Source organism: Suncus etruscus, chromosome 14, assembly GCF_024139225.1.
Source record: "Suncus etruscus isolate mSunEtr1 chromosome 14, mSunEtr1.pri.cur, whole genome shotgun sequence".
In the NCBI taxonomy this organism is placed as follows: Eukaryota; Metazoa; Chordata; class Mammalia; order Eulipotyphla; family Soricidae; genus Suncus; species Suncus etruscus.
Window position 1 is genome coordinate 67,254,450 of NC_064861.1, and position 27,704 is coordinate 67,282,153.

At 42.5% G+C, this 27,704-nt stretch overlaps 1 protein-coding gene across 1 annotated transcript in view; it reads left to right on the plus strand.

Annotated features, from left to right (window-relative positions):
* The window catches only part of HYDIN (HYDIN axonemal central pair apparatus protein), a 263,378-nt gene that overhangs the window by 111,044 nt on the left and 124,630 nt on the right, over window positions 1–27,704 (plus strand). Inside the window, 6 exon segments of the mRNA XM_049786325.1 lie at window positions 6,413–6,480; window positions 12,224–12,459; window positions 15,186–15,286; window positions 16,586–16,721; window positions 18,229–18,396; window positions 19,432–19,584. Coding sequence (XP_049642282.1) covers window positions 6,413–6,480; window positions 12,224–12,459; window positions 15,186–15,286; window positions 16,586–16,721; window positions 18,229–18,396; window positions 19,432–19,584 — 862 coding nt within the window.

Sequence of the window (27,704 nt, forward strand, 5' to 3'; positions counted from 1 at the left end):
TTGTGTGTGAAAGTTTATATTAAACTTATCAAAATGTCTGTGAACTGATGAGTGAATGAACAAAAATGCTATTGAGACCATTTTTTTAAATTCTTTAAAAAATAAAGTGCCAACAGGCCTCAGAAGAATGGGCATCCTCCATTCATGCCGGAACCAGGCAAGCTATCTACGAAACATCCAAGGTCTTTTATAGCAACAGCTGGAAGCAGTCCTCTACCAGGAAAGACACTACCAAAGGTCTGTCATCGACCTCCTAAAAAGAGACTTCCGTTTACACTGAGAAGACTTGACAACAACAATGACCTGCTCTACAGGACATGGTTCTCTCTATTGCCCCTTAAGTGTGAGGTGAAACGAGAGGATGCTCTGCACCATCCTGACTGCAATATGGGATATGCAGACTCCAGGATCTTTAATACAGAAGCATGATACCAACAACAGAGGCTATGTGAGGAATGGAGGTGTATTGCCACTACAGACGATAACTTGAATTGGACAAACTAGTTTGCCTGGAGCCTAGAGTCAGTCCTGTGCCAGGAAACTTCAGGGGTAGGGTCTCCTTGTATTTAGACCATAATTTTTCTTTCCATGTCCCTTATGTTTTGGTGGGCCTATGCAAACAAATGCCACTTTAATATCGTTTTTTACTATGTTCCCTTGACTCCAATCCTTAAGAAAAACAACCCACTAAAACTTTTGAGGTTAACTTAAACTAGTAAGCATGTGCATGGAACTAGATAAATGTACTTTGCCCTCAATGTTTAAGGAGTTACATAAGTCTAATGTCTTTAGATTATATGGTGTGCTGCTAAGAAACAATATGTACTACAACTGGGGATTTGAGGGACAAAGTAATTGTATTGTACATGGGTTCAGGTTTGTTTTTCTTAATGTTCTTTGGCTGAAAGTTCAAGGCTGGGATATCATCGATGGGACTACCGAGAATCCTGTTTATGGGTGATTGGGCCTCCACTGTAACTTTACCCTGTCCTCTTTCTTTGCATCTTTGTTGTCATAATTAAAATAAAAAATAAATAAATTAAAAAAATTAAAAAATAATAACAAAAAAAAAAATAAATAAATAAATAAATAAATAAATAAATAAATAAATAAAGTGCCAAAACATGGCACAGTGAATGGCCCTTTAAAACATTATGACAAGTGAAAAAAAAGAGCAAGTCACAAAATATCATATGTTACATGATTCCACTTACAAGAACTGTCGGGCCCGGAGAGATAGCACAGCGGCGTTTGCCTTGCAAGCAGCCGATCCAGGACCAAAGGTGGTTGGTTCGAATCCCGGTGTCCCATATGGTCCCCCATGCCTGCCAGGAGCTATTTCTGAGCAGACAGCCAGGAGTAACCCCTGAGCACCGCCGGGTGTGGCCCAAAAACCAAAAAAAAAAAAAAAGAACTGTCTCCACTCTACAGATGACTGCATATGAGTCAAATGCACATAGACTGGAGCACTGTCAGGGATTTTCAGGGCTGAGGCATGGGGACAGAGAATGAGAATTAAAGGTGTGGTGTTTTCTTTTCAGATAATGGAGTATTTTTTAAATTACCATATTTGTACATGTCTGTAAATTGCAAAAATTATTAATGCACACACTTTAAATAAGTGAATCGATGCCATGTGAGTTAAAGCTCACTTAGAACAGTTATAATTTTTAAATACAGGGCCTTTCATATTGAATATTAGTTCCTTCGTGTACTAAGTAAATTTCTGAATCTCAACCCTTTGCTCCTACTGACCTAAAGTAATACTACATGACACTTGGAATGCCTAAAGATTTCATATATTATGAGATTTTTTTATTATGAATAATAGGATTTAGGTGGATCCAAGGAATCTACTTCACTGAGCTTGAGCTAATTCATCATCCAGATGCTCCATGGAAGTTGTTTCTCATTCTATCTTCTGGATATTTCTAGATCCATTTTTGTCCTTTGAATTTTCTGGCTTATTCCTGGTTTCTCTCCAAGGGAAAAAAAAAAGTCTGACTATATATAGGAAGAGTGCTTCTGATACATCAACCTCATGCTGCCAAAAAAATAATATGTTTCCTAACTTCCCTCCTTACTTTGTTTTCACTACTGCTACAGTAGTGTTTTGTTATCTAAAAGTGTTCTGGAATTGCAGATCACAAACAATAATTTTGAAAGCCTGGAAAAATCGCTGATGCCAGAAAAAGATAAAGGGAGATACATGTGACTGTGCCCTCTGTTCCTAGCTCTGCACACAGCTGACTTAACTTAGGACCTCGCTGGGCACAGCTCCTTGAGGCTTGGGATCTAAGAAATCTCTGTATAATGAATGTTGTGGTATCTGGATTTTTTTTATTTATTTTCAGGCACTCTGTCCTCAAAGCTACATAATTTTGGTTTATCTGCCTTGAAAATTCAGAACAGGGGCTGAGTGGATAGGGCACTTGCCTTGCTTGCAGCTGGCCCAGGTTTGATTCCTGGTATCCCAGATGGTTCCCTGAGCACAAAGCCAAGAGTAAGCCTTGAGCACTGCTCTCTAGAGCCCAAAACAAGCCAAACAAATGGACAAGAAAAACCAGAACAATTGTTATATATTTTTATTGTATCTACTCTTCCAACTACTAGACATGGAATTTTAAGTATTTAGATAAACCCAAAAAATGATATAATTTTTGGAAAACCTTTTCCATGAGCATTTTTGTTTGACCAATTTGCATATTTAATATTATTATAAAAATTTTAGCCAAATACTAGATATTTGGCATCCAACTTGTTTCATTTAACATACCATAACAATCCAATCATTCTATTTCTTAGTCTTTAAAATAATAATTTTAATAGACCATGGCACCGAGGAAGGAACCAATCTTGGCAGAGGCTGTCCTAATATTCACAGTCCCCATTAACATTAATGTGACCATGTCCAAGTCCAGATGGTGTTCAGTCATAACTCCTTTAGTTATCTGTGCCTTTGAACAAATGTGATTTAACTCCACTTCTTTCAACTTCCACACTGATTAAATGACTTCTTTGTGCAAGTTTGTAAGCTTCTTTCATACTTTGCACCTTCTATGCATTTCAGACCTTTTTGATCTCTTTGTAATTCTACCCCTTCGAACTTCTTTCACAAGTCTAGTATCTCACCTGTAGACTTGTTTGACTTCAGTCTCAACTAGATCCTAATACCTAATACCTTGCTGAGGCTTAGCCACTCCTTTTACAACCACTCAGATCATTAGTGTGAGATCAAATGAACCTAAAAAACTTCTTTTAGAATTGAAATTCGTAAGAGGGGGTCCAAGATGCCCTGAAAAAGAATAGTTCTCTGGGTACTTCTGGGGGCTCCAAACCAAGAAAACATAAAGATTGAACTGAGCACAACATCCTACCAAGGGTCTTGCTAAGAAAATTCCCTGGAGAAAGAGGCCATCACCTTAGGAATATTCTGCTCTGCAAAGCACAGAACTGCAGACCAGTTCAGAGGAGCTTGAAGGAGTATCCATCCCCTGGGCTGGAAGGAGGAGAGAAGCAGAGACGGAAAGAGACCCTGGAACCCAGAATCCAGCCTACGGTAAAGTGGTACCAACCACAGAGAATTTACAGAATACCCACTTAACACTAGCACTTGTTAAGTAAAAACAGGCTCAAGTCTTATTGAGCCTGAGTTGGCAGCACCATTCCCAAGGTAAGCCAAGGCCAGGGTGGCAATCTGGGCCCCACCTTCACAGGCTCAGTTCCTGAGCTTCCATGATCCAGTACCATCCAACAGGTTTCTTGCTGGAGTGCTGAGCACTTTTGTTTTATTTTTGTTTGTTTGGTTTTTGTGTGGTGGTTTTTCTTTTTATATATATATAAAAGTCAGTAGTTTCACAGAGTTCTTTGAACTAAAAAAATCACTGAAAGAGATTGAAGAAATAAATTAAAGATGGATGGAAACATGAAAGAATTCATTCAAACATAAATGAAAGAGCTAATCCATTAGCAGGACTCAGCAGGAGAATGGAAGAAATGAAAATTGAATCCATGAACTCAAAGACAAGATACACAACATCATCAAGAAAGAAGTAGTAATAGAAAAAATGAATTAAAAATAGTGTTGGCCTAAGACATGTATTTGACAGTATATGCAAGAAGAACCAACCTCTGCACCATAAGAATTCCAGAAGGGAAGGAAAGAAAGTTGAAGAAGTTACTCATGGAATAAATAATAGCTATGAATTTCTCCCATCTGTAAAGCTTCTGGAGACTTGGACACTGATACAGGAGGCCCAAGGAAATAATGAGAATAATACCAAGACACATTGACTGAAAAACGACAAGATCCTGGCTAAACAGATAAGAGCTATATAGGCTGGACATAGTTTTTGCATAAGGAGGCTAACCCATTATAATCTCAGAGCTAGGAGTTGCCCCTATTGAGAGTGGTCCACAAAAGGTGGGAGACAAGAACCAAACAAAGGCAGAAGACTCCTTAAAGCAGCAAGAGAAAAGCAAAGCCTCAGTTATGAGAGTAAAAAAAAAAAAAAAAAAAAAACTCAAACTCAGATTCAGCTACAAGCAAGAAGAGAATGGAAAGAACCTCCAATCGAGAATTTTTTATCCTATAAGGTTAGCACTGAGATTTGAGGGAGTAACAAACTCATTTTCAGACAATAGCTGAAGTCATTAGTTGCATCTATACCAGATCTTACAAAGGATACTCAATGGCCAGACACAAAGTGACCAAAATCTTCATTGAAAAAAATTTACCTCATAGCACCAATTTATCAAAATTGCAATAGAATTGAAATTTGCTTCATTGATTCTTTGCTCTCATGACTCCTTCAAAGCTGCCAGTTATGTCAGATCTGTAGTGGCCAGAAATCTCTCCAAGCACCAAGGCATTCAGAGGGTATGACACATCCATCTCACTAGATTCTGGAGCTTGGAATGAGAAGATTCATGATGAACTTGTTTTCTTATATTTGTGTTGTCCATGATTTTTGTAAAAGCTCTGGTATATAGAGAGGTGGAAAAATATTTGTTTTTCCCCTAAATTTAGTATAGAGATATGAAACAGTTCACAGAGAAAACCAAACACTAATAAAGACATTTGTTTTCTCTTGCTATTATAACGACTTACCAAAATATGCAGCTTAAAATAATGCAAATGTGTTATTTTATAATTCTATAGATTCAAAGACCAACACAGATCTAACTAAATAATATCAAGGTGGTATCAGGGCTATGTTTCTTTCTGGAAGCTCTGGTGAAAATTACATTTTCTTGTCTTTGTTAAGTTTCTTGAAATCACTCCCTTTTTCCCACTGTCTCTGACTTCCAACCCAGCTGTATCCAGTAAATCTTCTAATCTCCTGTACTTTAACTCCTGTACCTCCTTTGCTGCCTCCTCTTTCTGTTTTTAAAGACCCTTATGATTGCTTTAAGCCCACCTAAATAATTGAGGTACTCTCCCTATTTTAAGATAGGTTAATTAACAGCCTTAATTGCTCTTGCTACTTTATTCCCATTCCTGTGTAACCCTACTTAGTCATGGATCCTGGTGATTGATTGACTAGCAATAGATACCTTGAGGGACTCTTTGCTGTTTACCATTAGAATGGCATAATCTATTGTACATTTGAAGCTAGTGATTTATCCCACCATCATGATGCCTTGTGTTGAGAAAGAAATAGAGCAGCATTTAGAATAGAGATACCTGTAGGGCCAGCATGATAATAGAGTAGGTAGTGTGCTTGCCTTACACACAGACAAACTGGGTTCAATCTCCAAATACCCCATATGTTCCCCTGAGCTTAGTGAGGAATGATCCCTAAGCACAGAGCCAGGAGTAAATCCTGAGCACTGACATGTTTAGCTCCCCCTTCCAAAAGAATGGATACCCCCTAACCCAGTAATTCCCTTTACACAGGAATAAAAAAGAAATTGATGCCTTAGAGAGTAAAGTTATTGGCCAAGATCACTAAGAACTAAGAACTGAATGAACTAAGAACTGAATGAAAATATTATTTATTGTGAAAATAAAAGACAGGGAATACTGGTATCCTGCCAATCTATTGTGCCAATTATTTGATAATACTTACGACTTTCATTTCTTTCCTTTCACTATACATGTATCATCAACACTGATGTTTTTACCATCATTTTGGAGGCATGTTTACCCTACTACATTTATTGGAAGACTGTGGTGATGAGTTAATCACAGCTTTGTTTACTAAACTCATGGTCTAGGTCTTGAAAAAGTTTTAAGAACCATGGTGGTAGACCATCATCTCTCATCATCTTGCTAGATCCTAACTTCTGTCTTTGATTTAATACTGAATTAGGATTTTCCCAACACTTACCCACTTCCTAGTTCCTGGTGGTTACCTTGAAGTGTCTGGGTTTTCACTCCATGCCCCTCAACTTGAATTTCTGCTTCCAGAGGCTGTGTCATTGGACCTACCTTCCATTTCAATGTTCCTGCTCTGCACTTTGGCGACATTTCTTTTGGTGAGTATTTTTCCATTCTAATTCAAAACTTGGATCCAATTTCTTTTCTGCTTATATGAGAGAAAGAAGATTGACCAAGACTCACTTCCTGTGTTTATGGACCACGGCCTCTAATCTTCCTGCCTCCTTCCTCTAGACCTGTAACATTTTGAGGCTGTTTTCTTGTTTGCTTGTGATGCATAAAACTGCTCTGGGCCCCCTGCTGTGCTGTTCAGCAATGTTGGCCTCACAGAAACAGAAACTCTCCCTTCTCCTCATTGGGACATCTGCTCTCAGATTTGCCAACTGCCTACTTGTTTTTGTTACAGAGATGCCCTCATGGGTGTGAGCCCCGTATTTGATCACTCCCAGTGGGAGATTCTTCTCCACAGTTGTGTGATGTTCTCAGTCAGTCACTTCTCGGAGTCAGTTTGTCTCTTCTGGGTAACTCCTGGAGTGCACACGAAAATGACAATCACAGCAAAAGCTTCCAAGTTTTGATTCTTATCTCCCAGTCACTGCTGAGTGATTCATACTTCTGGCAATCCTTGAGGGATTGGGGGGGGGGGGGCTTACAGTCTGTTTTCCGGGTGGAAGAACTGAACCCTGAAACAGTTCAGGAGCTTCTAAATAGCCATGGCAGAAATGTTACTTCAATAACGTATGCACTATTAAGCAAGTTGCCCCAAAGAGGTGAGAATTGGTTTGGGGTAGTTAGAAAGAAGCATAGCTCTGGGGTCAGAGATGTTGTACAGCAAATAAGGTGCTTGCTTTGCACAAGGCTAATCCTGATTCAATCTCCAGGTACCCTATATATTCCCCCGAGTCCCACCAGGAGTGTAGAGCCCAAAATAAGCCCTGAGCACTACCAGGTATGCCCCCCAAAAAACAAAACAATTAAAAAAATACAACTGTAACAAAATCATGTGTGTTCCTCAAAGTTCAGTCCCACCCCAAAATGTTAGTTAATATTTCTTATTAAATAGGAACCTAATTTAAATCCTTTAACTGATTTTATTTAAAATCAAGCACTATGGTTTTTGTTGTTTTTTTTTTAGGAAAGATAAATTTTTTAAAGGTTGTGGAATTATAGTCCAAATTTGTATTTCGTAATCCTTTCCTTTTGACTTTTAGGGTTTTTTGTTTGTTTTTCATCTCAATTTGGTCCATATAGTTGGAGAAATATATCCTTAGAAAAGCTGATTCAAAAAAAAAAAAGAAAGAAAAGCTGATTCATAATGCCTATATTAGTTGCTTTAATACTTGGCTATCAACAGTTTTATTTAGAACTTGGCTATTTATACAGTGCCCCCCATTATAATATATTGGGTAAGGAATACACTTTAGAAAAATCTATATAAATAAAATTGCATGACTTGTAATTACAGCATGACTATCTATAGTTTAGACAACATCTAAAAATGTCTGGGGAAATGTTTACAACTAACCTCATTAGGGCTGTTTGAGTGATAGGCAGGCAGACCCTGTTTAAGGGAAATAACCATTATCGAGGTCTGATGGCCAAGTGGGAGCAGCACACTCTCGGGGGAACCAGGGCTGGTGCACCAACTATTAAAAGGGGAGGATTGGGCCCAACACCTCTCCCCCACACCCTCCACAGAGCACAGACATGGTCCACACTCAGATTGGGCAATAAAAACCCGGTAGCGTCTAAAATTCCCAAGCTAGGGAAACAATCCTGAGTCTGTCTTGTAAACCCAACCTGCCTTTTATTTTGGCTTGTCTGCAGATGCCTTCACCTTCTCTGCAGAGTGTTAGGCTGTGTTTGCAATAATGTACTGTAACCTACCAACTGGAAATCAAGAAGCTGTTTGCTTTTGAAAGTCAATTGGGCCTGTGAATTCAGGCCACCATGTCTGTGGATTCTTTGCACTGTGATGGCCCACGTTAGGGACAGTTTGGTAACACTTTCAAAATTGTTCTAATTGTTTTGTGATCATTTTTTCACATTGTTATACACAGTCTGAATGGAGGTCCTCATAATTCCAACTGTCTCGTTTTCTTTCCAGATAGATTGACCCAGCACAGAGAAACATGGTCCCAGGTAGAGTTGTTGATGGAAGCTTGCTAATTATTGCCCCACATATGCAAGTTGGATTTTGATGAGACAGAGAGAAGCTTGTTATAGGGGAACAGAGAGGTGGGCCAGAGGTTCATGCACTTGCCTAGCATGAAGCTGTACCCATAATAGTGATTCTAATTCTGGAATCATATTTGGTCCCCTGAGCACCTCCAGGTCATGACCTGCCCCTGATCACAGACCCATGGAAAACCCCTGAATAGCACCATGTGTGCCCTCTACTAAAAAGAAAATGAGTTTGATATTGGCTCAGGAATTAGGGACCTATTGAGGTGAGGTAATCTCAGATCTAAGAGAGAAGTTAATTTTCTAGGAGTAAACCATGAAATAAAGGAATCTTTTCCAATTTCCAGTTGACACACACTACGTGTGGAGTTTTCAAAAGCTGTTGTAGGATGCAGGAGTACGTCAAGTCACTAAAATTTGGTAACATCATCCCAGTTTAGCACAATAGCCAAGGACAGAGCAGTGTTCCCTTTTCTCAGAAATGAAGTAGTTTCTACTACAATGGTTGGGAGTAATTGCCAGTTGTGCTCAGGGGAGCCTTCAGTGCTGAGGATGAAACCTAGGACTTTTTCATGCAGGGCACTCGCCGGATACAGTTACCAGCATGATTAAAAGGGAGCTCTTCACTAAAAAGCACCCAGAAGATTGAACCTGACCCAGTTGAGATCAATACTGTCTTTGTGATTGGCATTTCCCAAGGATGATGCTCGATGATGTTGGTTATACAGTGGTTAGCACAGTGCAGGATTTGTCACAGTACTTCCTGTGAGTGGCCAGTGATGGAGCTCAGATGGAAATGCTGGGACTCTATTTCTTAGCCTCATTGTTGGGGGAGGCAACTGCCTTTTGACATTGGGATACAAATGAAATGGATTGACAGACAATTACAAATTTATGCATCCCAGCACAGAGTTTTCAGGAGAAAACCCTGTCTCCAGCCCTGTGAGTTCTCTTGAATATTCCATAATATTACAAGAAGAGAATTGATCTCCATGGTCTTTGTCAACGACCAGTTGTGCTCACATGCATGGTTGGTGTCAGACAGACAAACCGTTAAGGTAGACAGACCTCAGCTTTAGACAATATTTGTTTTCTATATCTGAGGCTAGTTTTTAGTGTCCCAAATGGATTGCATGTGTGTTTTTCCCCTGTATTCTGATTTTTTTTTTGTTTTTGGGCCACACCCGGCAGTGCTCAGGGGTCACTTCTGGCTGTCTGCTCAGAACTAGCTCCTGATAGGCATGGGGGACCATATGGGACACCAGGATTCGAACCAACCACCTTTGGTCTGGATCGGCTGCTTGCAAGGCAAACGCCGCTGTGCTATCTCTCCGGGCCCTCTGAATTATTTCTGTGAGCTACAACATTGCCATCTGTTTTTGCACATTGATCTACCAACATATTTTCTTTTGCTTTGTGAAGATTTTTAATAATACTAGAAAAGTTAAGAGCCCATTGTCTACAGTACCCAAGGAGTCCCCTGAAGCTGATCGACTGTTGTTTGATTTTTGATATTTGGAATTGCTAAAACGACTCATTTCCTCTGGAACTACGACCTGTTTTTTAAAAAGAGAGCATACGCTGATAACTTAATACCTTTTGTCAGGATGGAAAAAATGGGTTTGCAGCTTTCTGGTCATTAGTTTCTACCTTTAAGAAATCTTCATGGGTGGTCTCTGGGTCAGGTGAAAATATACATTTTGAGTGAGAATAAAATTACCTGAGAACATTGTATTCAAAATCATGAAGTCCTGGGAGAAGTATGACTATACCTCTGGGAATCTTTGAAACATTTTTTATTCAAGCATGTTTTAATTATTCCAAGACTAGGCACAAAAATCTTGAATTTATATACCAGATGCCAAAGGGAAATAAATAAAATACATGCATTTGGTGCGACTTTAGATAATATTAGTATTAGGTATTCTGTATATAGACAGAATAGTACTAGGAGGTTGGACAAAGAAGGGTTAAGGCACTTGCCTTGAAAACTGACCCTAGTTTGATCCCTGGCAGCTGAGCACCACCAGGAGTCACTTCTAAAGAACAGACACAGAAATAGTCCTGAACATCACTGGTGTGGCGCCTACAAATAGTGTTTTAGGATTTGGTACAACCATAAACATAGGAATAGCATTCAGATCTTATTTCTTTAGGACTATTTGACAAGTAACTGGAGTCTTATAGGAAGTTACAGTACAAGGAATTATTTTACTTAAGAAGTTTTAATTTGATGCCGAAGCAGTGGCGCAAGCAGTAAGGTGTCTGCTTTGCCCATGCTAGCCTAGGTCTGTGGTTCAATCCCCTGGAGTTCCATATGGTCACCCAAGCCGGGAGCGATTTCTGAGCACATAGCCAGGAGTAACCCCTGAGTGTCACCAAAATGGCCCCAAAGCAAAACAAAAATTTTTTATTCATAGCATTCCAACACCCTTCTCCAGTGCACATTTCCTCACTACTATGTCTCCAGTTCCTCTCTCTTTCTCTCTCCCTCCTTCTCTCCCCATCCCTCAGTTCCTCCCTCTCTCTCTTTCCTTTTTTCCTTCTAAACACTATGGTTTGCAATATTGTTACTGAAGGGGTAGCATGCATATTATTTTTTCTCCTTTCAGCACCCAATTCTTGTCCAGAGTGATCATTTCCAACTCTGATTATTATAGCAGTCCCTTCTCTGTCCTAACTAGACCTCCCTCCCCTTGTGGCAACCTCCCCTCTTTTATCACAATAGCTCTCCAGTTGATTGCCAGGTCTGAGCTAACATCAGAAACACATTCCTGCCTCCTCCCACAGTCCTAGCATTTGCGCAAAGAATCAGTCATAAAGAGAGAAGCAGAGTGGGACACTTACACCTGCACTGGCTGCTCCACGAGACCAACATGCTACAGCAGTAGGTCTGGAAAGAAGGAAGTCCCTGTGCACAGTTATGGAAAGGACATATGTGTTCTTGTTGATCATTTGTGTTCTGAAAGTAGCAGCAGATATAATGGCCACCTTGGGAGAATCAAAATCAATGCTTAGTTTATTGCTTGTCGGGCAGGACTAGTCACTTGTTTTTGGAAAAAGAATGGCCTCCATGAAGATATAATATGAAAACATTGCTTTATCTAACACAGTCCTATTTCTTGCTGATGGAATGGCACCTGATTGGCTGCAAAGCTGGTAAAGAGACCAGGATCTGTTTTTGTGTCATCATTAGTCTAGAGCACGGGCATCTGACAGGATGAGTTAGATAATATAATAATATGCCAGAAGGTGCTGGATCACACTGCAGACAACCCCACACAACACACATACACACAAAAAAAAAAACCATACACACTTCTTTCCCTATTGGCAAATTAAGAACAAGCACAAGGCTTGGGGGAAAATATCTTGCAAAAAAAACAGATGCAAAATACACTTCTGTTTGAGACTGCCTCTGGAGAAGGGCCTGGACTATGGCTTGTGGTTCAGATTGATTGTTGCTCTGTGGAAATGCTGAATAAGTATTCATTGAGCGAATGAGTAACTGAGTGGGTGGAAGGAGGGCGATGTGTTGGGGAGAAGTGGAGTCAGGCATGTGGTAATGACTGCAGACACTGTCCAGAGAAGAGGGCTGGACTTCACTGAGAGGCATGTGTAAGGGCTTGGGTTCTCACTTTATGTTTTGTTTTTCAGGGTTTCCTCGTACTTTGATATGTTCCCTCAATAATACCTCTTTGGTCTCCATGACATTCAAACTACGCATTCCTGGGGATGGTACTGGCCATAAAAGCCTTTCTAGTTGTGAGAATAGCCTAGACCAAACAAGACCAGCTTTGGACAAGAAAGCAATACCCTCAATGAAGCCAAAAGAATTTACCATCACCCCCGACTGTGGCACCATTCGCCCCCAGGGGTTCACTGCTATTCGGGTAAGATGTCCAACCTTCCAGCACACATTAGTCAAGCAGCTGAGTTTCCAAGTAACTATTGGAAACCTCTAAAAGGGTGTTCTTAGCAGTGTCTTCTGGGTCACCTAAAAAAAAAAAAAAAGCTGCAGGGGCCAGGGGCCGGACATTGTATGTGGGGAAAAATAATGACACTGTCTCCTTGATTTCTCCTTACCATTGCTGAAACACTGGGTTCAACTGATTCCCAGGAGATGCTTCACTCTACACAGATGTGCTCCTATCAAAATAGAAATAAGACTCAGTTCTGTTACAATAGAAAATAATTCTGTAAATCGTTGATCATTCAAATCATTTCCCCAATAAATATATAAAATTTTACAACAAAGTATTTACTGTTTTTGAATTAAATAAAGTCTTATTTCGATCACCATGAGAGACACAGTTTTAAAGTTTTTATGATTGAGTTTCAGTCATACATCAGGGCACATATCCCACCACCACCAATGCCCCATTTCCCTCCACCTTCTCCCCACCTTCCTCTATGACAGACATTTTTCTTTTCTCTGTGTATCTATCTCTCTGTATGTTTCTCTTTGTCTCTGTCTTTCTCTGTATCTCTCTGTCTCTCTCTGTGTCTTTCTGTCTCTGTATGTTTCTGTGTGTGTCTCTCTCTCTTCCTTTTTTTCCTTTTAGACACTGTGGTTTGTAATGTTATTATTGAAAGGGTATCATGAATATTACTTTTATTTTCTCATCTAGAGTTAAGGCAGAAAAGAGACCATGGTTACTTGGATTTTTAAAGCCAAATCTAGGTTCATGGCAAATGCAGCAGTGAGGTTCCTAGCAGTGCTTTCAATTTGGGGCTACAGCTCCTTGCTTTGGTGATGCCTCATATTGGCACCAGTAGAATTTTTTTCAGGGCTAAATGAGAAAGGTTATCTTTCACTATTGCTTCTCCAAACAGGTCTAGCAACATTGAGGGCTGCTAATTTGAGATGATTTTATACTTCCTAGGGGAAAAACCAGATAAAACTTCATAGCTAGTCAATAATTTTCTCATTAGTTGTTATCTTTGAATATTTTAATATTTAGGACTGCTATAATTTTATCCCCACCCCACCCCCGTTCTGTTTTCATTGCCTCATAGTATCTTGCCTTGATTCAATTCATCCTAAATGTTTTTAGGAGATATTAGAGGGGTTGACTGGCTCTTTCAAGAGTGTCTCCCCACACCTGGTACTGTAATTTAACAGTAGTTGTAAACTACCTGATAGTTGTGAGACTGTAATCACAACTACACTGGCCAGAGTAGTTCCTAACTGCACTGCCCAAGGAGAAATGCTAGGGGGAAAATGCTGTTGCAGTGTATTTATTTGTCATTTGGTATTGTTCAGTTTGCATGTTATTTAGCTTTCTTTTTTATGTCTTTTGTTTTGCTGAGATAGAGCAAAAAAAAAAAAAAAAGACTTTGCAGAATGCATGTAAACAAAGCAGCATTCTAAAAGACTGTGCTCTCTGCCATCTGCCCATAACCCAGAGGCAGAAATCCGGCTTGAGTCCTGCAGGCTTCTCAGCACCTGGGACAGCTGCTTTCCTCAAAATCCGATGGATTTTATTTTCCCTTTATGTTTGGAAAAGTTTTCCTCCACGGTCCAGTTTTCCCTCCACATACACAGAGCAACCAGATCAGTCTGTGTGAGTTCAAGTCTGTATCCAATGAGTCCCTTTGCAACCAAAAGTGTTTTAATTAGTACTGGATACATAATTTATTTTAGAAAGTCATCCTATGCCAGAAGCCGTTTTCTGGACTTACAAATACCTCTTTCATTCCAACTCATTTGAAAGCAATTAAAAATTGTAATAAGTTGTTCAAAGCCTAAATGTAAAGTTTACAATAGCAAATAAAAACACGGAATAGGATAGGGGCCATGAGGATGGCTTGAGGGACTGGAGTGAGTGTTTTACATAGGGCAGGGGGCCCTGGGTTCAATCCCTGGCACCAGAGGTCCTTCAGCTCTGTAGAGCATGAGCCCCAAACACTGCCCTGGGAGTAGCCCTTGAGTACTGCTGTGTGTGGTCCCAAAGCAAATACAAACAACCACAAAACACAGTATAAAAAATTCTGTCCCAGTCTTCTCCTTGAATCGACCTTCCTTTGGAGTTTTCTATTTTCTGTTCTCAGTGCATTTTGAAACCAGGATAAAGATTTTGGTTAAAACACACACACACACACACACACACACACACACACACACACACACACACACACACACCCCTACCTAATTGATTTCCTCTGTCATTTTCTGGAATTGACATGGTTATGGTCATTGATTTTGCTGTAAGAGAAACTTAGACGTAATGGTTTATTGGTATATTGAATTTCCTTCGTTTATATAACCGGAGGCCTGGGGCAGCTGCAATGATCGTCGATGTTTTGCTGCAGTTCCCTCTCCACTTTTCTCCCCTCCTGGGGTCCTCTGGCTTCTGGCTGCCGCCCCCTAGAAAGAGAGCAAACCTCTTGCACTAAAACACCCCATGGTTTCTGACCTCACTTTTGAAATCCCGGACCTGCACTGATCCTGAAACAGCTCATTTAGCCCCAAATGTAAATGTCTAGATCTCCCAGAGCACCCTCTTAGCAACATCTTAGTGCAGGGACAGGAGTGTCCCACGGGCTCCTTCCTCTCCCATGCAGCATGCACTGTTCTCAGACCACTGACTGTAACATCTTCTCTTTCTCTTTCCAGGTGACCTTATGCTCCAACACAGTGCAGAAATATGAGCTCGCCCTGGTAGTAGATGTGGAGGGCATTGGAGAGGAAGTGCTGGCGCTTCTAATTACAGCCAGGTAATGCACCCTGCTCCCTCTTTGGGGCTCCCCAGGGCCACTCAGGGAGGCCTGCAATCCCTTCATAGGGATTTGTTCCCCCTTTCATGCCAAGAAGGCTGAATCTGATATTCAGAGGGTGAGGCCTTGAGATAGTCACCCATTTTGGGTGGAGATAAAGGAAAGAATGGGGCCCTAAAGAAGTTGCGGTGGTTTATGCGGTAGAGTTGGTGTTCCAAGGCTGTGGCTGAGAAAGCTCCAGCAGGAAAAGCAAAGGAGCTGTGCTTCCTTGGCTTGCTAACTGCTCAGCTTTGGGGTTCATGAAGCACCCTTGTCAGAATGTTGGCAGTGGTGTCTGGAGGGACTGCAGAAAATCTCTCAGCCTGAGCAGTGACTGTGAACCTGTGCCCCCTCTGCCACAGGCCAGCACCCACCTTCATTCACAGCACCCCTAACTTTCCCAGCAGCCACCCCACTAACAAGAATTGAAAATGACACATGCACACACACACACACACACACACACACACACACTATCATCTGCACTGCCCTTTGAGCACAGCAACGGTGCGGTGAGTATGTCTTTGACCCTTGTTCTAGCCCTTGGTCACCCTGCCTCAGGCTCCCTGGCCACATGCACGAGGCTGGGTGGAAACAGACTACAGTCGGGGCCACTGCTAATGAAATGAATGTATACAGACAGGGAAGAGGGGAAACTGAGGACTTTAGACACAAAACCCCCAGATCTAAGACAACTGATAGCACAGGGCTAGAATTAACACCATTATCGCCATGGGTGCTCACTGTCTGGCCTCAGCAGCCTTGGGTTCAAAGCCTTGGGTTTGCATTTGGGCCTCTTTCTGATGGCCCTGCATGCCAGGGAGACCAACCCACTCCCACTGGAGCCCCACACCAGGGGAAGATTTACTTGGCCCCACACCCACACCAGTGGAAGATTAACTAGGCCCCACATGAGGGGAAGATTGGCTCTGAAAGCAACAGAAATGTTGCTCCACACCTGCAAAGACTGGTTCCGGGAGTCCTGCTTCCGGTCCAGTTTTGATTAAAAAGTGGTGACAAGTGGTAAGGGGAGAGGACTGACAGGGAGAAGATGTGAACATGATTAATGTGGTTATTAGAGAAAAACTGCTCAGTGACAGTGACGAATGTGTTTCCTTTGAATGTTGGATGTACCCAGCATAGACAAGCTCCCAGTTCTTTGATGAAATTATTGCTATGTCATGGGTACCACTGCCGTCGAATCTCAAGCACTCACCGCCCTCCAGTCTCTCCCCTTCCTTAATGGACTCCTTTGAGCAGGTGTATTGTGCCCACCCTGGAACTGGTGAATTCAATGGTGGATTTTGGGCACTGCTTCCTGAAGTACCCGTATGAAAAGACCATGGAGCTGTCGAATAAGAGCCCCCTCCCAGGATGCTACGAAGTGCTGCCACAGGTGATTGCCCCCAACACTGTAGAGTCCCTACTCATGAGTCAGTGGCTCCTCAGACACTGTGCAGTCCCCGCACAGGTGAGTGCCCATAGCCTCATGCCAGACTTCCAGTGTTCTGAAGCCTTCTATGAACTTGCAGCCTACCAGGGTTTGATCCCTGGCACCCCATATTGTCCCTAAGTTCTACCAGGAGGAGTAATACCTGAGCACCACAAGGTATGTAGTCCCAAAACAAAACAAAAATTAAATACAAAGATATTCATGTGAACAAATTGTTTATGAAGACGGGATTGGTACCCCTCTGTGTGATTCCAGGAAGGCTGGTGAGCACTGCAGTATAACCAGATCCTGGAGTGAGACCAGATCAGGCCAGATACAAAGACCAGGCCTTATAGGCAAGAAGACCAGTCCACTGCCTTTCTCTTCTCAGAGGCAGATCTAGTGCATTGCCCTGACTTGCTGAGGCTTGTTTGGTCGTCAAAGTTTCTACCTTTCACCTATGATTGTTATTGTTGTATGAGGGCTCACAGCTCTCCAGACTAGGCTTCTGAGCTAGTGCACTGGGAAACACTGGCCTACATTTCTTCCTTCCTGTCTCCCATTTTTCTTTCTCTGTGGAGAGACCATGCACTGAGTATGTGAGGGGACAGGGCTGGTATGTTCTGAGAGGCCAAAGGTCACTGTCACTGGGGAAACAGACAGATGATGGTTGCTGTGGAGAGGGAATAAGAAGCCCTAGAGACAGAAGGCAGAACCAGGCTCTGGAGAGATTGTGAGGGCTGCCTTGTGGACCAGGAGGAAGTACAGGTGGTAGGGAGTGGAGATAAGAAGAAAGGAGCAGAAATCCCAGAGTTCAAAGCCTCCACAGCCTCTGCTCGTGGAGCTCGAAGGAACTAGGGGCAGGGAAGGCCAAATGCAGGAAGATGGTCTGGGATGAAACCCAGGGTAGATAGATAACTGCTATCTCTTGCAGAGGTATGCACTTTGACTGGGTTTTATATGGATCCCACTTACCCTTTGGTATAAGTTGGGGTGCTTGCCTCCATTTACTTCCTCAAACCATAATACCTTTTTTTTGGGGGGGGGGGTTGTTTTGTCTTTGGGCCACACCCAGTGATGCTCAGGGGTTATTCCTGGCTACGTGCTCATAAATTGCTCCTGGCTTGGGACACGGGGGGGATCGAACTGCAGTCCGTCCTATGTTAGCGCATGCAAGGCAAATGCCCTACTGTTTGCGCCACTGCTCTGGCCCCAATACTTATTTTTTTAATTTTTGATTTTAGAATCATACCCAGTGGTGCTTGGAAGTTACTTTCAGCTCAGTTTTCAAGGAACCATGTGGTGCCAGAGATGACACAGTCTTCTACATGCAGAGCAGGGCTTCCGTCTTGGAATCATCTCCCCAGCCACCAATTATAAAGCCCCTTGGTGGACTAAAAATGGCTCTTGTTTCAAATAACCAGCCTCTGCTCTGGGCTCGCTCATGTACCTGCCTTACCTCCCCACTTAGGTGCTCCAAGACACTTCTCCAGCTGTGGTGCTCTCAAGTCCCATCCCCCGTGCCGTCATCCCTGCCAACAGCACAATCCATATTCCTCTGGGCCTGGAGGCCCAGGTCCTTGGGGAGCACTTGTCCACCGTGAGCATCTGCACCTTTGGGAGCCAGGAGCCCCCCTTGGTAAGAGCCCATTTTCAGGACTGCAGTTGAAATTGTCCTGTGTGCTGGCAGACACCTTATTTCCACACTCTTGAGCTTGGAGCTTCTGGGGTTTCCCCATGGGGTTTGGGGATCATGTTCCCTGGGGAGAACAGACTCTGCAGACTCTGGGTGAGCAAGCCCATGAATCTCTTCTCGGCAGCCTCTGGGGTGGCCCCCAGCACAGTGGCTGACTGAGTGGACACAGCAAGCCTCCCTGTACACACTGCCCACTGTAACCTCCAGCACAGTCAAATCCCATGACTGAGGCATGGGAGGTTAACAAGAGAGGTTGACTCTGCATGTGCAGGGAGGAGAGGGAGGCAGGGAGAGCTCTGAGCTGGAGCAGAACCCAAGGATGCACCATGAGCTTGGAAGGAACTTGCCTGAGTGCTGTGGATCCGTAAACTCTATTTACATGGCAGCCGGTAACGCCAGCAGGCACCATGTAAAGTGGTTCCGCTCGGTTAGAGGGTGCAGCAGAGCGGGACTTGCCATCTGTCTCTCCCACAGAAGATACCCCAGAGCCACCTGACCCTAATGAAGCAAACTTAAGACAGGCAAGCCCACCTGGTGCCACAGGACCTGGCCCCCTGGCTTGTTGAGTGCAGGGCATGGAAGAGATGGGAGAAAGCCCTGCCTTGGATGTGCAGGGCCTGACCAATGTCACAGGAAGAGGCAGAGCTCATAGGCCACCCTGTTGGCCATGTGGCAGACAAGGATCTGTCCCTCTCATGAACTGAGAGGCGCTGAAGAGTGGTATAGACTGGCACACCTACTAATACCCTGCTTTCCTGTGACACAAAGCTTGCACTGACTGGGGGACACTATGTCTGCCCTGGGAAACCCTGGCAGGAGTCTCAGCTGACCCAACAGAGCATCCCACAAACCTCAGAGTATCAGAAACAGGGATGACCACTTTTCATAGGGACTGGAAGATAGGACATCAGAAAGATTCTATTTCAGGGTAGGGCACAGGCTGGTCATTGCTTTGTCCTTTCTCCTGTGTGGCTGCAGATCTGTAATGTGAAAAGCTTCGGAGAAGGCCCAGTCGTCTACATCCATCCGATGGCACTGGACTTTGGAAGCATCTATGTCCTGCAGGACTCCTCCAGGGTCCTCAACCTATGCAACCAGGCATTCATCCCTGCCCCGTTCCGGGCGTACATGGTATGTAGAGGGGCCAGTGTGGTGAAATGTGGCTCTACCACATCTTACAGTGCCTCAGTGCCTGAGGTTAGCCATCAGCCTTTGAGAACCAGCCTTGAGAGATTAACCATAACCTCAGTATACTCACCCCTTTTACCCAATCCAAATCCCCTATATTATATATAGCCCAGTTCTTCATCAAGAGACACAGTGTAAGCCAGCAATTACATATATGGACCATACTCCCAGAGGGCAAGATTCTTTAGAGACCAATGAGTCTGCCTGACACCTAACACCATCCAGAGGCCACTTTCTAGATGTCTACAAACCCACACCCCCCACTCATTCTACTTTGATGCTCTTGTAGCAATATTTCAACAACTTATTAAGTACCCATGGAGTATAGTAAGGTAGTATTTGTGAAAAATAGAAAATAAACAGCAAAGAGCCAGAAAGAACTCCAGACTTTAATTTATCTCATTTCTGTATATTTTCTAATAGCATTTTAGATTACTCATCTCCCATTCACTCAGTTTTTAATTTGTATTATTAGCTATAATAGAGGGTTGAGTTAAATTGGATTTCTGTTGAATATGGGGTTTTATAATCCAGTAATTGGAAACAGTCTTGATTGTAGACATGGTTTTTAAAACTTATATGCAAAACTTTGATAAATACATTCATCCTCCTCTTGGTGATGCATTTGCTATTTCAGTGAAAGGCAACATGCGGTTTCTGCGTGTGCCCCATATTTCTTAAAAGACCAAGTGTCATTACTTTTATGAAAGCCATCATGGAAAAGAAAGGGGTTGTGGTTTTCTGTAAGTCAGTGGCAACCAATTGGTCAGTGGTCCCCATTAATATCGTCTATCATTTAACCTACATTTCCAATGCCAGCCCAGCCTTGTGCCAGGGCCTCAGGGGTCTTGTGCAAAGAATACTGTTTAATGCTATCCAGATAAAGATGCTTCATTGACCTCTAGAAAGGTGGGAAGCCTGGGCTCTTGATGAGGAGAGGTGGCTTCCTGTCGGTGGCCAACTGGGCAAATAGCAGGGAAAGGAAAGGAGGCAGCCTGGGGCAGCAAAAGGTGGGTGTGTCAGACATGTGCCTATAGAGGCAGGAAGGAGCAGACACTCAGCACAAGCACAGGAACCACTGCCTGATCTCTAACCTGAGAAGGGCGGGGAGGATACAAATACAGTGAATATATTCAGTGATGCAACTGGCTATTAAACTGGATAACGTTTTCCACAAAGGTCTCCTGATTCCATCCTTTGGTTCATTATTACCATCTTAAGTCAGCTATTCCAGGCTAAGCATGAGGCACCAAAGAAGTCTGCCATAGAACGTGATACTCCTTCACTTTCTTTAGAAAATCTGTTTATTGAGCCCATACCCTCCGTGCAGAAAAGTCATTTCAACTGTAGTTCTCACAGGTGCCAGTGAAACCCCTTTTGCATGTCAGGTGGGACATTGGACGTGACATCTTAGCACATTTTATACAAATGGAATTCTGCTTGGAAATGATCTCTCATGGGAAGTCATGAACATACCATTCTTATGGTTCTATGAGCAGCAAAAATGACCAAGCACAGCAAGGTGTCATTAACTGCTAGAGTGAATTACAGCAATGGGACCCCAGACTCTGAGCTAATGAAGCCTGAACCTCCGTGCCCAGGTAGTGGTTGGGCCATGAAGGTTGCTTCCAGCTGGCTGAAAAATCAGTAGGAACAAGGGTACAGGTTACAACTCCTCTTGGTCCCCCAGAGAAAGCTGAGTCTGGACCATCGCTGCTACTGCTGCTGCTACAAATGCAGGTGGCTGGGGCCCCCCTCTCTTTGTGAGCTGGCAGGGAATGTCAGCCCCAGATGTGCCTTGCTATCTGCCATCTGTGAGCCTGGGCTATGCCCAAACCCTTTAGCCACCCCCTGGCATTTTTGATTCACCTTAATCAGAAACACCAGTTTTCCATCAGCCAGGAGGATCAGGAGTTGGTATGCTGGAAGCTCATCTTCCCCTGATGTTAGGAAGATAAAAAAAAAAAAATAGTAAGAGCAAGTCTGAGTTTCTCAGCAATAAATGCTTCATTTTCCCCCATCCCCACCCCACATACACACAAGCTTTTGATAAAAGGAAATCTCTTAGTAGATATTTGGGGTTGTTTTATTAAAGCCTCACTCACCCTAAGAGTAAAGCAGTTTCTAAGATCAGCCAACCCCAAAGGTTCTTGACCAGCCAGCTGCATTGTCAGTGAGCAGAAGGTTTCAAAACAACGCAGGAAGTCACCTTAGTTTAGAGGGGAGCAAAGACCAGGTTAGAACAGCACATGGAACAGCCTGGGTGGGGGTGCCCACCATCCACTGCTGCATGTGACAGATAGTGGGAATGAGGGCAGGACTGTGGGCCTCCACAGAGGATACAGGGTTCTACCTGGGTGCCCCTCACTGGTGAGGAAAAGCATTGTTCATTGCCTTTGTGGAAGCCTCTGAAACCCTTTTCCTTTAACTCTTGCTCAGAATCTGGGGTACTATGGCCTTGAGAACTTGAGTACAGGGTGTAGGGATGCCTCAGGACTCAACCAATCCAAATGTATCCCCAGCAACCTTCCTCCCTGCAGTTGGCTCTGAGCCTTGGTGGGGCTCCCTCATCAGGAAGCTAAGCCCAATTCCTGGGGCCTGCCCAGAGCAGGCTCTGGCCACCAATAGTAATTGAGGTGTCAGGGAGCCATCTGACTTGCAGGCATATTCAGACATCAAGTCATCAATGAGGACCCCATTTCTATAATTGGTACTTACTTGCTATTAGTCTGTATTCTTGACTTTGAATTCCCAGAATCTAGAGTTAAACTTAGAACGATGACAATATGAAGACACTCGATGTGGCTAAAGTTTCTCTGGGACTAACTGCACCACCCCCCCATGTTGCCTGTAGAATTTCATTCCCTACTACCCTGTAAGAAAAATGCTATAGTCATTTGCAATAAAATGAGGCAGAAAGAGAAGCACAGATGAAAGAGAGAATAGCCACAACCTCAGAATGAGAGATCTGGGTCCAACCCAGGGTTCCACTGGTAGCCTGCTCTTCTCTGCATTTCTGTGGTGCCAGTCTTGCCTCATGAGTGATCATTAAGACAGATAAGGTAAAGGAATTTTGGTTTCCTGTTTGTGAAAGCTGTGCCAGGTAGACATCATGTCTAGGAGAACAGATTTGGCTTTTAAATAAAAGTCAGAAGAGGGAGGAAATAAGCCAAAAGACAGCATTTTATTCGCAGGTGTGCTGAAGTATCCACATGTGCATCATCTCCCTTACATAATTTTCAAGCATATTTCTCTGCCATATGTCTGAAAGGGGTACATGATTCACTGTTCCCTAATCTAGTGCTATAGTTGTGGGGCAAAACACTCAAGTCCCATACACACATGAAAGTGTATAAGTTCTCACTGCAATTGCCCTTCAAAGAGTCATGCCAAGAGAAACATTTGGTGACAAGTGGATGCTGAACACAATATTAAGACTCACCCAGAAGCCAGGAGAGGAGCCCAAGGAGCCACATTCCTAGCCTGGTCCAGCCACTTTGGTAGAGCAAAATGCAAAATCCAGAAGGCAGATTTCTGTAGGAAATATTGATTACCAACCACAGAAGGAAAGGAAGCTATTGACTGATGGTTAGGTAGCATGATGGGCCAGCAGCCCCCTGGATTCAGAATGACAGCTTTGCCAATTGAGGGTGATTGGTTCAGATATGAGCTACAAAGAAGATATTGGGTCCCTCTGTCATTAGAGTGATGGAAAAATTATTTAATATATATAAAATATTATTTATATGTTGGGTACTTGCATAGTTTGCAAGTTTTCATATCTCCATTCAGCCCATCCCAGCTTTTAAGACTAGCTGTAGGGAATTATTTTTTCTAATTACTATAAATTAGCACTGTCACCATCGAGGACAATTCAAGTCAGTTTTCCTTTATCTGGATTAAATGTGATCTTTTTTTTTCCAGCTTTACCTTCCCTCGCCCATAAAGTTGTTTTGCCTTTTTCATGGCAAGCATTAATGTCAGCCCACTTGTTCTGAGCTGATTGTATCTCCATCCAGAATTCATATACTGAAACCCCAACCCTAATGTAAGAGCCCAGAGAGGTGGGACCTTTTGAAGGTAATTCCATCAGGCAAAGCCAGTTCTCATGAAGAGCCTGTGTGTCCTCACTGGTGAGATCTGAGAGATCTCTTTTACCTTTTTGACAAGCTCAGGATAAAGTGAGAAAAACCAACTGTAACTTGGAAGAGGGTCCTCATCATAACCAGCTAGCTTGGCACTGTGATCTCAGCCTTTCATTCTCCAGAACCAGAGGAAATACATGCCTGTTGTTTATAATGGACCAGACTCTTATATTGTGTTATAGCAGCCTGAAGTGAACAAGAAACCAGCTCATATTGCTGTAAGACCCAGTGTCTGTTGTCATTAGCAATAAAACCAAAAGGCATTAGTTGTTCACAGTCGCATGCAGGCATATTGGAAAAGGCAGTTTTTACATGACAAGAGGTATGTCCATTAAATGGAGTATGAAGATTTAAAATTTAGAGAGAACATGTATCATAGACACTGCCTAAATGATTGAGACTTATGACTTGAGAGTAAAGTAGAATACATATTCCTGCCTCCTATGTAGAGTCAACTTTAGCCAGCCTTCAAATTGTTCTATTTCTTCCCACAAATAAGGAGATCAAGATGGAGAGCAATTACTTGACCAATAAGAACTTCACGTTATCGTAAACCAATCCTTGTCTTAGTCATGCTCTCTTCCCAAAAGATGTCCCACTAAGAAAAAAGAGAAATACTGGATAAAATCTGAAATGTCATGTGTTTGAAGAAATGAGGGAGCCATGAAGACTCAAAAGAAAGCAAGAGCTGAAGGCATCATGTCTTGGCCTTTGATTGTTTTTTTCCATCTAGTGTCAGAAATGAGCTTTCGGGGCCAAAGAGATAGCACAGCGGTAGGGTGTTTGCCTTGCAGGCAGCTGACCAGGGAGGGACCTGGTTTGATTCCTGGCATCCCATATGGTCCCCCAGCCTGCCAGGGGCAATTTCTGGGTGCAGAGCCAGGAGTAACCCTTGAGCACTGCTGGGTGTGACCCAACAACTAATCAATAAATTAATAAATAGATAAAGTTTAAAAAAAAAGAAATGAGCTTTCAGAAAACTCTCAGGTATAAATCAATAACACTAAATAATGGACTTGGGGAAAACTCCCATACTTGGTGAGGGCACTGCCAAATCATCCACCAGGAATAAAAGGAAACTAGCGTAGACCCTCACTCGAAATCTCTTGAGTCTCTCCCTGAATAAAAAAGACCCATAACCTCTACCTCCACTTCACTTGACCCAATATAGTTTCCAGAAACAAATATATATAGCAATTTGAGACAAAAATTTACTGTTTCAAAGTGTCTCCATGATTTTATTATGCAATGTCCATAGTTACATTTGAAATAACATAGCATTCAATGAGATAAGACAACCTAATAGAAAACTACAGTCTGATTAAGAGAATAAAAATCAAGATTCAGAAACTTGGTAGAGATCTGGAAAATATAAAGGAGAACAAATGGAAAGTAGAGACCTGAAAAAATATAAATAAAATTTGAAACTCTGTAGATATTCTCAGCGATAGATGAAGAGGTGATGGTGGATGATAGTAAATCAGAAGGAGCTACCCAAAATGAAATAGAGATAAAAACAAAATATAGACTGCTCATGAGGGTATTAGAGGAGCAGGTGAGGAGATAATGGAACAGCAGATAACATGACTGAGACATGTAACCACAGATCAAAAGGCATAATAAGGATAAAGCAAGATAAACACTAAAAAAGTCGCATGTAGGTAATATGAGGCATAATAAATCTTCTGAAAAGCAAAAAATCATCCAGCGGGAAAAGTTTAAGAGAAATGCTGTTGAATTGCTAACTTCTCAAGTACCATGAAGGGTAGGAATCATGCTGAGAAGAGAACTCCTAGCAAGTCTTCACAGGAGGGGTGCAACTCCAGCCCCCCATTCCTCCATTTCAGGGACTAGAGTAGATATTTGCATGGTGTCCCCTGTATGGCAGAGGTCAGCCCAAGCACACAAAGGGCATTTTGTGATCTAAGTACTTACTAAAGTCCTTCAAGAAATCTTGTAATGCATAAGAAAAAGAAACATAAAAATAGTGGAGGAAGCAGAGACAATACGGTGAAAAGAAAGCGTAAAGTAATCAACAGAGTCAGAATGATAATGCAGGGGTCACATCTATTTCACATCTATCAGGAGCGAACTGGAACTCCTAAAGTATCATCTGGGAGCGTCCCTGGATGCCTCTGTGAACACATTGGGGTGGATCCAGGAATTGCAAGCACAACATGACCTGAGCAGCATCAGGTCCTCAGGCCTTTACATTGAACCTCTGGCCTAGTAGGCCAGAAATTTCCTAAGCACCACTCTGGAGACCATAAATGAAAGTAATTGAAGCATTCATTAATAATCTCATTGAAACTGGATTGATAGTACTTTGGATTGGCACTTGCCTTGCAAACTGTTGATCCAAATTTAATCCCCAGAACCCATATGGTCCCTGAGCTCACCAGGGGTAATTCCTGAGTGCAGAACCAGGAACAAGTTCTGAGCACAATTGGGTATATGCTCAGTACAAACAAAAACATAAACAAATCTCGGAAGGGGAAAAAAGATGACTTTGCACTTCTGAACAAGAACAGGCTGATGTTTTTTAATAACAAAAATGTGCTCATAGGCATTAAAATTAGAGTCACACAAATTAAAGTTTGACTTGAAAGTATTAGAAAAATAAATAAATTATCAAAAAAAAAAAACAGACAAGAACAAAAGATCTAGGAGAGCAATCAGGAGAGAAAGCTTAGAAAATTAAATCTTTTTTTTTCAGGAGTTCTCAGATCCAAATAAATGGATCCAGAAAGAACAAATTTTGATCATGGTGGTGAGGAATTATGCAAGAAACATTTCAGTGAATATATCCTGAATCCACAGGGGGGGAATTTATGGAGACGACTGATTAAATGTGCTGCATTATGGATGGAAATGGGCCCATGCCAAGGCTCACTATCATTACGTTCCAGAACACTGGCCATGAAAAAAGACTATAGAACTTTCAGATAGGAAAAAAAAATTAATGGTAAAAAAAAAAAAAGGAAATGCAGGCCAGTATCAAATTTCTTGACTGTAACTCTTAAGAGATGAGGATAGGGAGACATTCTGAAGGGAAATAAATCCTGAGGTTGGATTCATCATTCTGCCCATGAGTGACTGATCAAGTGCTGTGGTAGAATAAAGACAGTGCAGGCACATAACATCACCAGAAATCTACACTCCAGGAACCTTTCTTAGGAAGGGACTGAAGAATGTGCTCCAAATGGGAAGGACACAAAGCCCAGGAAGTGAGGGCTCAGACACAGGAGAAAAGCTCAGAGGTCACATAGAGGTACCAAAGGCATTTCCAGGGTGTCATCTGCATTGCAGACCCAGCCTGCAGCTAGTGCAGACAGGCCTCACAGAGCAAACAGCTCTGGGGAAAAGTGAGAGAGAAAAGCTGATATTCAAATGAAAGAAAATGAAGAAGTGGCAGTGGGCACTTGGAGAGTTGAAGCGAAGTCCAAAAGAAAATGCTGAAACAGGGCCAGAGCAATGGTTCAACAGACTGGAGCACAGGTTTCCCACACACAACTAAAATGCTTAACCAGTTGAGCTGGAGTTGATATGTGGTATGCATGAGCACCCAAGTTTGATTCCCATCATCTCCTGGTCCTTTGGGTACTTCCTGGTACCTCCCCCGCAAAAATAAGAAAAACCAGATTAATGGTGCTGGCTTTGGTTGGAAAATGAATGATGGCTGGGATGAGGAGATGAGGTTTTCCCATCAGCCTTTTCTGGAACCATTTGACACTGGAAATTGTGTATACATACCTCATTAGTCTAAATGTCATTTTCATCATGTCACAGGACATATGTACAGTAAAACTGTGTGAGAAGACACATACATATAAATATCTTTCAAAGTCACAAAGCAGCCCTGGAAAGATGGATCTAAAACTAACCTTGTCCCTGGGGATGATAAGCAGAGGTTGGGGT